Below are 15,699 nucleotides of genomic sequence, written 5' to 3' on the forward strand. Positions count from 1 at the left end.
CAATGCCCCCTTTCGTCATCTCGTTCTTGCCGCACCCCATGCGCTCTCTGGGACTCTGCCCATCTCCTCTTCCTGGCGTGGCTGCTCCCTCGTCAGGCCTTGGCCCTCTGGCCAGGTCACTGCCAGGGTATCAAAGTCCCACAAAACAAGTTGTCTCAGGCAGTCTCCAAGGCCACTGCCCTGACTGTGACACTTCCCCTATGGCTGGTAGGGGAACCCGGGCCAGTCCTCTACTCCTGGTTCCAGCTCAGGGACCCTCAAATCAACAGGCAAAGCCTGCAACCTTCAACTTTGTTGGGTCTTCCCTTAGCCTTTTCCATCTTTGTCTCTGTTGTTGCACCACCCTCTTTGGTAAACCCTTGCTTCAGGGTTTGGACGCCCAGGGCTGGGCTCTTCTGAGAAATGGGTTTTAGGGGGTAATTTATCTCCCTGTTGCCTCAGTAATTTATCCAACACTGCACCTTACTTCTTGACAACATGATAGTGAACAGTAATTTGGGACCAGATTCTCAGCTGGTGTAAATCAGCATCGCTCCACTGAAGCCAATGAACTGACGCTGATTTACCCTAGTTGAGCATCTGGCCCTTGGAGGTCTTTAAGGGAATCCTGAACGTTCACCGTGCGGCTCGCTTGAGAAACGAGACCAGGAAATCCCTGTGGCTGAATTTCCAGACTCTAGAACAGCTCCAAACTGGGCTGTTTCTGATCCCGCATTTTAGTATACCCCAACTTCCCATTGATTTGAGTGGAATAGTACTGGATGCACCAGGAACACAGGGTCTGGCCTTGTTAGCCCAGAGTTTGAGGGGCAGCAAGGGGTATCCTGGGTGTACTGCAAACACTTCATGCAGCACAATATACCACAATGAATCCCCTGATTGGGGGGGCTTTGATATTTGTATATGTGGTTTAGCTCCTCATTCATAATAATAATTCTAAACTCATCATGAGCAGATCCCAATGAGCTTTACAAAGGAAGTCAATAATGCTGTACCCATTTTACAGATGGGGAAACTAAGGCACAGAGCGGCATAATGAATTACCCAAGATTGCCCAGCAGCAGTGCTGAGAATAGAACCCAAGTCACCAACCAGTGCTCTATCTACTAAGCCATGCTGCATAATGGATATTTAGTAACTGATATAATTTCTCAAAATCTCTGGTTTGTGCCCCAACATTTAGTTTGTTTCACACCGCTGACCGGTAAATTCCAGTTTTTGCAGTTATTTCATGGACTGTTCTGCTTCAATTTTGCTCTAACCAGCCACTAGCTACAGATGAATCGGGGGGAGCAATTTACACGTCCTTGGTAACTAAAAGCAGGGAGAGAGAACTGAAAAAGCAAACAGCCCAAGCGCTGTGCTAGCTGAACAAACAAAAGCCAAGTGGCAAAAGACGTGGGCTGAAACTGACCACAGCAGCAAGTGCAACTTTCCGAGCAGCCAGTTCTGATCTATTTTAAAACGATTGGCCCTTTGCAGCAAACACGGCTGTTTGTCCTGTCGCCTGGTGTTTTTTAAGATTGGTTTCCATTTGTTTTCATCAAACATAATGTAGAAATGAAATCAATTCAAACCATGACAGTCACTTTGTCTTCGTCTTGGCTTTTAATAGACGTGTACAGGAGAAGATCAAGTGTAAAAAGAAGTGTATCAGTTAAGTGTGGCTGGGGGAAATAGTCTTAGGGCAAATTTTCAAATATGTCCAAGTGACTTAGGTGCCTAACTCCCTTTGATTTTCAGAATCTCCCTAGGTGCCTAGCTGCATCTTTAAGCACCTAAATACCTTGAAATCTGGTACTTATGAGCCTAGATACCATTGAAAGTCAGTGTCCATACTGCAGACCTTACAGCCTGCCCTCCTGCCGACAAAATATAACCATCCCAAACGAGGCGGTGTAGCTTTGTGGGCGGGAGAGCGTCTCCTGCTGACAAAGCACTGTCCACACCGGGGGTTTTGTCGGTAAAACTTTTGTCGGTCAGGGGTGTGTTTTTTTCACACCCTGGCGGACAAGAGTTTTGCTGACGAAAGTGCAGGATAGACACAGCCCTAGACTACCAAGTACCTCAACCACTTTTGAAAATGAGACTTAGACTCCTAAGTAATTTTTGTACTTGTTTCCCAATGTGGCTAGATCTATGTTGTAACTAGAACCACAATTTTATCATGGCAATTGTTAATACATTTTAGGCAGAGGTACAGGACAATGATCATAAAAAAGGGAGGGAGCCGGGTGTGCGGGGGTGGTGGGGTTGGAGATTGAGACCCCCTGCAATGGCATCTCCTGTGCCTGGAGGCTGGGCCCGGCTCAGGGCATTGCGATCTGACCCAAAGCTCTGTTAATCTAGCTCTGTACTTATTTATCCTCACCACCCCACTGCAAAGTCGGGAGGAATTAGCCCCATTTTACAGCTGGGGAATGGAGGCCCAGAGAGACTTGGGGTAACATTTTCAAAAGCATCTTAAGTGTCTTGAGAGGCAGAGTCCCACTTTCAACAGGGACTAAGGCTTGAAAGTCACTGGGATGTAAATGACCAGCCCTCGGTCACACATGGAGCCTGTGGCAGGCAGAGCAGGGGTTTGAATGGAGGATCCCTGAGTGCCTAGCTAGCACCTTGACAACCGCACCGGCCTTCCTCTCTAGAGTGACCAGATGTCCAGATTTTATAGGGACAGTCCCGATTTTTGGGTCTTTTTCTTATATAGGCTCCTATTACCCCCCATCCTGTGTCACGATTTTTCACATTTGCTCTCTGGTCACCGTATTCCTCTCTATGATTCTAAGCATGTGCTTAATTCCCAGTGAACTAATTAGGTCATTTGAGGTGTTTGCACCACATCCAACTTTCCCTGCAGCTAGTATCAATGAGAGAAGGGTTAGACCCTGGTCTCCACTCTGGTCCCTTTTGCTGCCCTCTTGACACAAAGGAAGCAGGGACTGGCTGCACATGCCAGGGGGTGTTAGGGCAGCAGATCCAGCCCTTGCAGTCAGCAGCCCTGGTCATGTGATGTGGCTGAAACATGCTGCACTTGGGGTATCCCCAGCTGGCAAACTGATCCTTGGGAGTCATAACCAGCTGGTGCAGATTAGAGCAGCCTCCAGGCTAAGGTTGTGAAAGGACAATTTGGATGCCCAGTTGATCTGGGCAGCCAAATCCCTGTTGGAACTTTGCAAATCTCAGCCTTGATGTTCAAGTAGAGAGGATCCTCAGAGATGACCATATTCCAGACTGCGTGGGTGACAACTGTTTCGAAGGGATGGATTTGGAATCTTAGAGGGCATTTCACTTTGTTCTCGCTATAAACATTTTGTACATTGTACTGAGGAACATGCATTAAGCATATATCTGAAATATGTATTGTTAAAGTAGGTTTTGCCCCAAATTTTTATAAAAGCTAAGCTGTATATTTGCTAATTTCACGACTTCCATGGTGCCCAATGAACCTCCATCCTTTGCTTAAATCGTGTGATATACCTCTTGGTGACTGTTACGTTCACAGCATACAAATAGAGAAGTTAAGCAAAAAACATCATCAAATACTCTCGCTGGAAGGCTGCAAACTAACACGACTTTTATTCTTAGAACCCAGAACAATAACAAAAAATAACAAAAACCAGAGAGAGACAAAGCAGGCTGCTCATTAATAGAGCGACACACAACTCACCCCACCTTGTTCCAGGCTGGCTCTTTCCAGACTGACTGCTGCTAGGCCCAGATTGAACGCTTCCTTACGGACAGCAAGCAGGACCAGGAAAAAACCCTGAAAATTAAAGTGATAAATCACAATTTTAACAGTTTTCATAAACCACAATGAGAGAGTTTATTGCCATTTTATGGATGCTAATACCATCTGACCTTACAAATCTCTGAAGTGCAGAAAATGTTCTACCTGGATTGCAGTCAGAAGAATGTCTTGTTATGGGCATCCAATTATAACACAAATATTCCATCTGAGACACACACCATGCTGATACCCAGTCTGAGCTGTTTAGAGGCAAAGGAATTTTTTCCCCTCAGCTTTGCTCTGCTGGCATTAAGAGTAAGATTTTGAATAGGGTTATCGATATGTCTTGGCCCTCTTCTTTTATCATGCATGTTTCCCCACAGATCTTTAAGAGGAAACAGAACATTTTCCTCCCCACGTGATAAAGTCTTTCATCAAGAGATCCATTAGCTGACAGGCGTCTCTCTCTCACACTGCATCATCTATTCATTACTGAAGAAAGGCACAAGATGTCCCACCACATAGTTGGGGTGATTCTAGTCTGTCTTCACAGTAAGTATTTTAGCCTGATTTATTTCGTTCTTATTTTCCACCATGCTAAAAACAATTAACTTTCTGCACAAGGACCTTCTGCAATTCCAAAAGGTGCTAATATCAACCTGGTGAGAGAGAAATTCACCTCTTTTTTCCATCAATTGAAATCTTAAGAGAGGTGATGAAATATTTTATATTAAAACAACCTGAATGCCAGAGACAAACACCTTGAAAATAGTTTCTGGTTAATATCCTGGAAAATCTACTTTTCCTTCATGCTGATGTATTTTTCTGCAGATCAAAAATAATTTGACATACAAGTTGCTAAGTTAATAAAAGACTCTCCCATGTACAATTTAGTAAAAAGTTTGTTACCATTGATTTGGGTAAACTTGAGTGGGAATGTGTAGCCTGGTAATTAGGACAGGGAACTAGAAGTCTGTACCCATTGGTTCTAAACTCTGATGTTGTTCTTACATTACATTAATTCCCGCACCGGCTACACGAATCCTAAAAAAAAAAATTGGCTAGAAAAAGAGAAAAATTAAAACGAATCTTTAACAAAGGACATTTTGTTATTCTTCGATCGCCTGCTCTGTATAGTATATTGCAAAAGCGGAACCTTTTCCAGTGCTCACTGTATTAACATACTCCTTTGTTCCCCTGTATAGTGGCTGCCTCAGACGAAGGGATACAAATCCTGCAAAGCCCAGCACAGGTGTGGAGGACCCCTGGACAGACCGCACAGCTGGACTGTTGCCCTTCAAAAAAAGAATGGAGCATTGTGTGGTACAAAGAACAGCAGAGTGGAAGTTTACAATGGATTTACCAGAGTTCTCAGTATGCAACTTCAAATGGAAAATACTCGAGTAAAGTGGACCTTACGGCAAATAATTTCTCTCTTACTATCAGTAATGTACAAAGGAATGACTCGGGGATTTATTACTGTGGCCTCTCTGCTTCTGTGTATGTACAGCCCAACTTTGGGACTGGGACCAGACTAATTGTCACAGGTGAGTTTCCAATGGGTCAAAATAATGATATCGCAATGCTAGCAGGTGCTGTGAAAAACTTATCCTCTTTTTTTGCAAGGTTGTAACTGATCACCAGTTCAGCGTTAAGGCTTGGGTATTTGTGGAAAAAGGCAGCACAGGGGTAGGGAATTAGGGGGCATGGGGTAGGGAATTAGGAGACCTGGGCTCTGTTCCTGAATCACTGGGCACTTAGTGTGAAATTTTCAAAAGATCCCAGGAGCCAACAGCTCCCATTTAGGTGCATAAATAAATGGCCACATTTTTTAAATGCTCCAACCAAAAATCAAGCTTTTGAAAATCTGGAATAGTTTGGAAAATCTGGCCTTTAATTTCTATGCATCTCATATTCCTCATCTCTATAATGGGGATAATGACTCTCCTATGTGAAAGCACTTTGAGATCTATGCAGGAAAAGCACCGTGTCTGTGCTAGGTGTTATTATTTCCCTGCCGTCTGGCGGGTATGTTACATTAGGAATCAGACTTGATATTCACACTTTCTGATGATTCTTACTGAAACTGCCTGAGCCTATGACATGGGGTATGTTCCACCTGCCCTGCTAGCCTTATACAACTTTAATATTACTCAAGTTCTTTTCCAGGCATTTGCCAACCTTCATGAAATGATTCCATTCATGTGTTCATACAGGGGAACATTCAGTGTCTCAAGCAGCACGGTATGAAGTGCACATAATTCAATGTACATCTAGTGATAGCTATATATTTTTGATCACACTCTGTGCCAATATTCCAAAGAGTGCACATAAAATGGAAGGCAAGGAATTACTTTGGGCGGTACTAGACTAATGGGATGAATGTAATAGGAAAATTTAGCCTGACTGTTATGGCTAATTAAGAATGGTTCCTCTATCAGGCTTTTCATAGCTAGATATCAAAGCACCTTGGAAAGGTGACTAAGTATCATTTCCCTAATTTTTCACTTGGGAAAACTGAGGCACAGAGTGGGGAAGTGCACTAATCTCCATGGTCACACAGGAAGTCAAAGACAGTGCTGGGAAGACAGTGCTGGGAATAGATCTCAGGCCTCCTGACTCCCAGTCTGGTGTCCTCACCACCAGAGTGACCAGCTCGTCCTATGCGATTTGTACCAAACCAAACACGCTGTCAGCACTCAGCAAACAATTCAGGCTGGTCAAACTTCTGAGCAGTGACAGATCAGGGGAGACTCCCACGGTGGATGCCCCGGAATGTAGGATATTGACAACGGGAACAGACAAAGCATTAGACATTTAGAACGTCCTGCACTGGCTGGGGCAGGGGCAGGAGCGGGGTAGGGTCTAGTTGAGCTACCGCTGACAGGTCTTCCCAGTCTCTATTTTGGGTGACTCAACTCTCTTTTAGATGCCTCCGAGCCGAGTCTTTCCATCCTGGTTCCCTTCACCCCAGAGGATGCTGAGCTTCCCCGCGTCATTCCTCTGCTCTGCCTGCTGTCTGATTTCACTCCTCCCTGGAGTGCTGTTCTCTGGGACACTGGTGAGGAGGCATCTGAAGGTCAGACAGATGCTGGAGCCATAGACAGGAACGGGGTCTTTAGTGTTTGGAGCCTAACGACAATCCCTTCTGAGACGTGGAACCAGAAGACGACCTGCAATTGCACAGCCAAGGAGAGCAGCAAGGGAAGAAGCATCAATGCTACAGTCTCCAAGGAAACAGGTCCAGTATTGTATCATCCAATCTAACCTGCCTACCTGGGTATTTATGCTGCGCCCCTCACCATGGTATCTGGGCACCAAGAGTCAGTGACATCTACTCCAGGCTGGAGGAATAGATGGAATCAGTTGGGATGGCTCAGCTGTGGGGCAGTTACAGTCGCTTCCCCCGTCACCCAACTTTCTCACCCCCAGCTCTTCTGAAAACCTTCATTGTTGTATGCTCGGGGGTGAGAAATGGGTTTCTGGTCAAGCAGCCCGAGTCTTCCCCTGCATGTGATCACAGCAAGGACACAGAAGGGTCACTTGAGCTGAGCCAAAGGGGAATAACTAGGGAAGGAAATCAACAAAGGGAACAGCGGCATGAATGTCAGGAATGACTGACTGACAGTGAGATCTAACAAGTAATGGAACAGATGCCCAGGAGGAGGGTGGGAAGCAAACAGGACTGGACAAAGCACTAGTGAATATAACACAGGGAACAATCCTGCAGTGGCCGGGGGGAGCTGGAGGGCACCCAGTGTAACAGGGTCATCTCCATGTCTGAAATTTTTGCTGACACGGCTATGCCAGTCAAAGCCTTAGTGTGGACACAGTTATACCGGGATAAAGGTGCCTTACACCAGCACAGCTTATTTCTGTTCTGAGCCAGGAGGAGTTATGCAGCAATGTTACCGTGGCAAAGCTTTTAAGTGCAGTCGAGCCCTTCACCAACCAAACAAATTCCAGCTGGCACAGACGGGTGTGTCCAGCCTGACGAATGGCCATTTCATTTCCTAACTGCCTCGGCATCTGTCACAAACTTGTGCTGGGGTAACAAGGAACCACCTGGAATCTCACCACACAACTCTAAGGTGCACACATTAGAGGAATTCTCGGGGGTAGAAGGAAGAGAAGAGAGACAGAATACCCCTGGCAGATCATTTTGCATGTCCCCTGTCCCCTGTCTTTTACACATCCCATGGCTTCCGCATACAGGAGGGCAGCATGCTACAGAGCACAGAGTAATGGGTGTGGAGCTTTGGGGAAAGGACCTCCCTTTGCCCGTGATCTTATCTGGGAGGTACAGATCAGGGGCCCTTCTGTTTTGATAGGAGTTTTCTATACTCTGCAGAGAGACGAGACGCTGAAAACTGTGGGATTGTGCTCTACGCTGGGCTGCCCTGTATTTTCATCCTTCTCCTCATCCAGCTGTTGATCTTGCTCTGGAGAAAGTGCCCCATCAGAGGTAACTCAGTCATAACTCTGTCTGCAGAAATGCAGCCACTCATCACACATCCCTATAACTGTCGCTTTGTCTGTTTCATCCACCAGGGAGAGCTGTGCAAAGACAGAAGGAAATACCAATGAGGCAGATCCCCCAGGTAAACTGCTTTCTCAGCCTTTGGCACATCAGAAAGATACAGCATCTTAACAACAGGGGGCTAGAACCAGTGTCCTGGCCAATGTCCAACCCTAGTATCTACACATTGCCTTCTGAATTCTCATTTGCATTCATTCCCCTCTGCTCTCTTAGTGGAAGTGTTGTGTAGGGTTATTGGTACGGAAGAACTGCTGGGTTCCACCCCAGAGGTGGCTGCAGATCAGAGATGGAGAAACAGCACAGTGTACATTTCTGTAAAGGATCACCAGACCATCTAGTCTGACCTCTCATATATCACAGGCCTTTCACTTTGTCACCCTAATATTGAGTCCAATAGGCAGTGCCCTTGCGTATTTTGACTCTAAACTCTTTGGGTCAGGAACTGTCTCTTTCCATGTGTGTGGAGAGCCCAGCACAACGGGGTCTCGGTCTCTGTTGGGGCGTCTAAGTGCTGCTCTAATACAAAGAATTAATATTAATATTTATATCGGCTCTTTCCTTTTTTCTATTTCAGACTGAATATGCGGCTCTGACGTACAATAACAGAAATGCTCCTCGGTGACTGATGTAGTCTCACAAAAGTGGTTTCTATTTTTTTAAAAACAAGAGATGCAAAAAGAAAGAACGAAAGAGAAAGTGAGAGAAATATGGACAGACTCATGTTTGTAATGTGCTACGATGTGATGTGAGTTTATTTGAAATACAACCACTTCCATAGTCATTTCTCTTAACACATATTGTGGGTAGAGATCTCCATTCTTGCAAAAAGCCATGTCATTGGTGAATTGCCTGCAGGTTTGTGGGACATTAGATTTACATCTCATCTCAAACATGTCACTTCCCGCACCATAATGCCCTAGCTCAGAGTTCACTCACCCCTAGGACGCCTCCTCCTGGGTGCTCAAGGGATTAGCTCCTTCCAGCTCTGACACCCCCTTCCATCAGCTGACTCTCACTCCAGCCCTACTCGCTCCTTTGCACCTGTACCTTTCCTCTTCATGCCTTGGCCTTCTGGCCAGGTCACTGGGCGTTTCCTCCCACCCAGGGTATCAAAGTCCCACAGAACTAACTGTCCCAGGCAGTCTCCAAACCCACTGCCCTGACTGTGCCACTTCCCCAGTGGCTGGTAGGGAAACCCAGGCCCACCCTCAACTCCTGGGTCCAGCTCATAGACCCTCAAATCAGCAGCCAAGGTTTGCAACATCCCACCTTGCTGGGGCTTTCCTGAACGTTTTCCTCCTCTGCCTCTCAGCACACCCCCACCCTCCTGGGTAAACCCTTCCTTCAGGACCTGGATTCTCAGGGTTTCTCCTCTGCCTCCGGGTTTCTTCGTTTCCCTCTCTAATGCCCAGAGCGTGAGGGTATGTCTACACTGGCAAGTTTCTGCGCAACAAGTTATATCACTTTTATTAAAGCGCTGGAATTAAACCACTGTTGCATGTCCACGCGGTGCTCCTTGTGACAGTGGAGCGCATTCACATTAGCAGCTCTTGCGACGGCAGAGAGAGCAGTGCATTGTGGTAGCTATCGCACTGTGCAACTGGCCGCGGGGTGCTTTGGGAAGGGTTTGCAATGCCCCATGGGGCAGGCACGGCATCACATGATGCAGGTTTCCCAATCCCATTGTCCCATGGGCATCCTACTACATTGCCCGCTGCTTTTCAACTGAAGGGGCTGGGGGGCAAAGTGTGTGACAGGGAATGTGTGTGTGTGTATGGGGGGGAGAGACAGAGTGTTTTGGGGTGTGTCAGTGTAACCCGCACCTTCTGGGTGTAGTGTTCTGTTCCATCTAGTGGCACCGAGACCACTTAAAGAGAGAGAGGAAAGGAGTTTGCTCTACAGACATAGCTAACAGGCAGTTGGCTTTTAGCTCATGTGGTTGAGGCTCATGCACTAAGCTCTAGAGGCCGCAGGTTCAATCCCACCCGCAGATGACCGGGGTCCGTCAGCGTCACATCAGCATGCTGTCTTGTACGTTCAGACAGTGGCAGGAAGCAACCAGCCCAGGGGGAGGGGGAAACCCCGACATCAGCCCTCGCCTCTCTGCACAGCAATCTGTCTCTCTCTCATACACACGCATGCCTGCCTCTGTGTTCAACAGCGGGAGCAGTCCACATTAATGGTTTGCGCTGTGTCCCAGAGCAGATCACCACAGCGTACAAGGGCTGTCAGAAACGGAGCTTTGAAAGGGGAGGGGCGCATGTCTCCAGGGCAGCTGAATTCAAAACAATGAGCAGAGCGGCCACTTGAGGGATTATGGGACACTGCCAGAGGCCAATTGATAGCGTTCTGCGCTGGAATGTGTTTACACTGCCAATCCGGCGCTGGAGCCTCTGTGCTTTACGGCTTACGACTCTCGCTGCAATGGAGGCGTTTCTGCGCACTAAATGGCTTGGCAGTGCGTACACCTCGGGAGTTACACCGCAGAAAGCGGCTTTACTGCGCAGTAACTTGCCAGCGTAGACAAGGCCTGACTGCAGCCTTCCTCACTGCAGCCCCACCTGCTCCTGCTCATCATTCACCTAATTCCCCTAAGCTGTGGCCTGCCCACTTAACTAGCCCCTTGTCAGCCTCATTCCCCCCACACTAGTCTAGAAGGGGTGAACACCCCATCACACCCCCTGTCACCAGGATGGGCATTTGCTGCTGATTCAGAGGCATAGAACGTAGTTTCACAAACTGAGCAGGTGACACTACATCGCATACTAGAGGAGGTTTCCCATCCAAGTAATGACCCTCTGTAGAGGGAGCCATATAGAGGGATCCCAGCCCAAGGCAGGTAGGGCAGAAATGGTTTGACAACATTTAGTAACATTAGATACCTCCACGCAAGATTGAGTTGGACACAACAATCAGCTACATTTTCAAACAGATTGTTAAGCTTTATTTAAAATTCCTCTATGCAAACTGCACGTCACTAGCACAGAAACCATCATGGAAATCTTGCTTTAAAAGTTCAGGAGGCTGCTGAAAAAGGAGTTTAGGATTCAGACAGTTTTTAACGCACCCATGAACTCCTCTGAGTCTGCGGCGGTCGCTCTTTTACTGAATTTCCAAAACTGACCGAAAAGTCCAAATCTAGCCTTGCGGCATTAGAACTGTCTGCCCCCGAAATTCACTGATTTTGAAGACCCAGAGAATGGCTGTGTGAAAATTAAAGTTGTTCTTCATCACTTACAGATGTTTTCTCACCAATTGATTCATAGATTCATAGACTTAAGGTCAGAAGGGACCATTATGGTCATCTAGTCTGACCTCCTGCACAATACAGGCCTCAGAATCTCACCCACCCACTCCTGGAACAAACCCCTGACCTATGCCTGAGTTACTGAAGTCCTCAAATCGTGGTTTAAAGACCTCAAGGTGCAGAGACTCCTCCGGAGCCAGATTATCCTGTCACTTCAATGAGAGTTGTGCATTTACAACTGATGGGCTAAGGGGTTAACCAGGCCTCTGCTGTGTAATTTACATCACTGGTTACATCCCAATGGAATTTGCCCAGAGATTCCCAGGGGAGTTTCACCGGCTTACTTGAGGCAGAAGTTTGCCCTGTGTGATAATGCAAATGATGAGTGATCAGCCATCAGATGCAATAGCAGTTCCAAACACGGAGCTTGGCTGAATACAGCACTCGTCTCTTCAGAAGAGCTGCTGTGTTACAGGTGTGTAGGAAGGAATAAATGTTCAATAGGAACAAAGAAGGGACTGGTAGAGCTGTTTTCAGTGTTTGTGAGACATCAGCCCAACTATTCATAGGGCTGCTGCTAGATTCAGAATAACAAAATAACCACCAGGACATAGCACAAGAGATAGTTCAACACAGCACAACATCTGGGGCAGACAGCAGGTGCCAGGGCTTTCTGACAGGTCAGACTACTGCAAACAACTCTGGGTAAAAGGGCAATTGTGTAAAGCAGCATTGTACCTGCTGCCTTTTGCAAAGGATTTTCCGCAAAAATGGCCCTTATTGAGGTACACTGCAGCCGGCAGGGTAGTTCCCAGCCTGGGTAGACAGACATGCGCTAGCTCTGCTCAAGCTAGTGAAAATAGCAGTGTGGCCCCAGCGGCATGGACGGTGGCTCAGGCCAGCTGTGCAAGGACGTGTCCAGGAGGTCGGGCATGGTTGCCCTTGGGAGGGCAGCCTGAGCTGCCACCTGTGCCCCCGTGGCCACACGGCGATTTCAGTGCGCTGGCTTGAGCAGCTGCCCTCCCAGCTGCAGGGTAGACGTACCCTAAAGGCGAGCTGGGCTCTTCTGGAAGTGTGGCCCCAACCAGGGTTGATGAACAGAAGGGAAACGGGCTTCTCCCTGCGGCCTCAGTATTTGACCCACCGCTGCGCCTTATTGCTTGACAACATGATACTGAACAGTAATTTGGGACCAGATCCTCAGCTGGTGTAAATCAGCATCGCTCCACTGACGCCAATGAACTGACGCTGATTTACCCTAGTTGAGGATCTGGGTCATGAAGGATTTAAGTGAATCCTGAACTCTCACAGTGCGGCTCGCTTGAGAAATGAGACCAGGAAATCCCTGTGGCTGGATTTCCAGACCCCAGAACAGCTCAAGCTTTGTCACCGGCCTCCAAACTCTGCAGTTTCTGCACACCCCAAACTCCCATTGATTTGAGTGCAACAGTGCTGGGTGCACCAGGAACACAGGGTCTGGCCTTGTAGCCCAGAGTTTCTGGGGCTGTAAGGTGCATCGTGGGTGCCCTGCAAACACTTCATGCAGCACAATACACCGTGATTTATCCCCCGATTGGGGTAGCTTTGATACTTGTGCATATTCTTTGGCTCCCTTTTATGATAATAATTCCAGGCATATCATGAATAGATCCCAAAGCGCTTTACAAAGCGGTCAGTAACCTTCTCCCCATTTTACAGATGGGGAAACTGAGGCACAGAGTGGGGAAGTGACTTACCCAAAATAACCCAGCAGAAGAACTGGGTATAGAACCCACGTCTCTGTCCAGTGCTCTATCCACTAGGCAACACTGCACAGTGGATAATTAGTGACTGATCTGTTTTCTCAATGTCTCTGGTTTGTGCCATTACATTTACTTTCTTTCACACTGCTAAATGGTAAATTCCAGTTATTTCATGGACTGTTGTGCTTCACCTTTGCTCTAACCGTCCCCTGGCTGCAGATAAATTGGGGGGAGCAGTTTATACTTCCTTGGTAGCCGAACACAGGGACGTGAAAAAGCAAACAACCCCAAACCCAAGTGCTTTGGTAGCGGAAAAAACAAAAGAAAAGTACCAAAATAAGTGGGCTGAAACTGACCACAGCAGCAAGTGCAGCTTTCCGAGTAGTCAGTTCTGATCTATTTTTAAACGATTGGCCCTTTGCAACAAACACGGCTGTTTGTCCTGTCGCCTGTGGTTTTTTAAGATTGGTTTCAATTTGCTTTTATAAAACATAATGTAGAAATAAAATCAAAACTCTTGGAGTCATGGCTTTTAATAGACTCGTACAGGAAAAGTTCATGTGTAAAATGAATTTGTATCAGTTAAGTGTGACTGAGGACAATAGTCTTTAGGGCAAACTTTACATGTCCAAGTGACTTAGATGCCTATCTCCCATTGATTCTGCAAACCTCCCTACGCACCACCATATCTGCATCTTTAAGCGCCTAAATATCTCAAAATCTGGTTCTCATGAGCCTGAATACCTTTGAAAGTCAGCGGAACGTAGATTACCAAGTACTTACACCACTTTTGAAAATGAGACTTAGGCTCCTAAGTAATTTTGGTACTTGTGCCCCAATGTGGCTAGATTTCTGCCATCGCTAGGACCACAGTTTTATCATGGCAATGAATACGTTTCAGGTAGAGGTTCAGGAAAACCACCAACAGAAAGGAAGGGAGCAGGGGAAACATGGGGGGTTGGAGAGTGAGACCACCCCGCACTCACCCTGCAGTGGCACCTCCTGTTGTGTGCGGGTGGCTCCGGCTCCGGGCATTGCGACCTGGTCCACATGGTCACAGTGCCACTCAGATTTGGTGCGTCCGCCCCTCTGTAGATGGAAACCGAGGGACAGACGTGCCAAACCCAAGTCAGGCCTAGATCACGTGGGCTAAATTGCAAGGCCCATGGCTAGGAGCCGGGCCCAGCCTCGCCAGAAGCCACCACTCAGAGTTACTATGAACACCATGCCAAAATCCCTGTGCAAAGCACATCTGGGGCACTAGGCCCCCAGTTCAGCAAACCTCTCTGTTAATTTAGCTCTGTCCTTATTTAACCTCACCACCCCGCTGCAAAGTCGGGAGGAATTAGCCCCATTTTGCAGCTGGGGATTGGAGGCCCAGAGAGTCTCACTTTCAACAGGGACTAAGACTTGAAAGTCATTGGGATGTAAGTGACCTGCCCTAGATCACACACGGAGCCTGTGGATAGAGCAGAGATTTGAACGGAGGACCCCCGACTGCCTAGTTAGCACCTTGACAACCTCACCGTCCTTCGCTCTTCAAGCAAGTGCTGAAGTCCCAGTGAACCAGTTAGGCCAGGAGAGGTTTTTGCACCACATTCAACTTTCCCTGGAGCTAGGTATGAATGAGACACGCGTCAGACCCTGGTCCCCACCCTGGTCCCTTGGTGCTGCTCCCGTGACATCAAGGGAGCAGGAACTGGCTGCACGTGCCGGGGGTGTAAAGGCAGCAGAGCCAGCCCTTGCAGCCAACAGCATGTGGGGTGTGGCCGGAGCATGCTGCACTTGGGGTCTCCCCAGTTGGCAAATGGCTCTTTGATAGTCATGACCTGCTGGTGCAGTTTAGAGCAGCCTCCAGGCTGGGCCAGCTTATAAATGGCTTGAAGATCAGCTTGGGATAACAGGAGAGTGGGCCCAGCAGAAGCTCTGATTTGCAGTAGGATTTTATTGAGGCTGAGGTTTGAAAGGGCAATTTCGATGCCCAGTTTATGTGGACAAGCAAATCCCTGATGGAGCTTTGCAACTCTCAGCCTTCATGTCCAAGTAAAGACAAGCCACAGAGATGACTGTATTCCAGACTGTGTGGGTGACAACTATTTAGAGAGGATGCATTTGGAATCCCTTAGGGGGCATTTCATTTTGTTCTCTCTATAAAGCATTTTGCACATTACACTAAGGAACGTGCATTACGCACAGATCTGAAATAAGTGTCCTAAAAGTAGGTTGTGCTCCAAATTTTCCCAAGTGGGGTGACTCCATCATATTCTAACCCCACCAATTCCTTCCCCAGAGAGCCCCACCCCAGTCCTTTCCTTAATCTACTGTAATAACTAAACACACAAGCCAAGTTTTCTGTTTGCTAATTTCCCTATTTCCCAGTGTCCAATAAACCTGTTTGCTGCTTTCTTCTATCTTTTGCTAAATCATATGATATACCTCTTGG

At 47.4% G+C, this 15,699-nt stretch overlaps 1 protein-coding gene across 1 annotated transcript; it reads left to right on the forward strand.

Moving 5' to 3' along the window:
* Positions 1-4,020: 4,020 nt before the first annotated feature.
* LOC112059856 (immunoglobulin gamma-1 heavy chain-like) lies at positions 4,021-9,062 on the forward strand. Its single transcript, XM_065573833.1, has 6 exons — positions 4,021-4,279; positions 4,933-5,274; positions 6,657-6,968; positions 8,079-8,192; positions 8,279-8,328; positions 8,842-9,062. Exons 1-6 carry the CDS (start codon positions 4,237-4,239, stop codon positions 8,887-8,889), a joined length of 909 nt encoding a protein of 302 aa, XP_065429905.1. The 5' UTR covers positions 4,021-4,236; the 3' UTR covers positions 8,890-9,062.
* Positions 9,063-15,699: the final 6,637 nt, after the last annotated feature.

Source organism: Chrysemys picta, chromosome 20 (genome assembly GCF_011386835.1).
Source record: "Chrysemys picta bellii isolate R12L10 chromosome 20, ASM1138683v2, whole genome shotgun sequence".
Taxonomy (NCBI): Eukaryota; Metazoa; Chordata; order Testudines; family Emydidae; genus Chrysemys; species Chrysemys picta.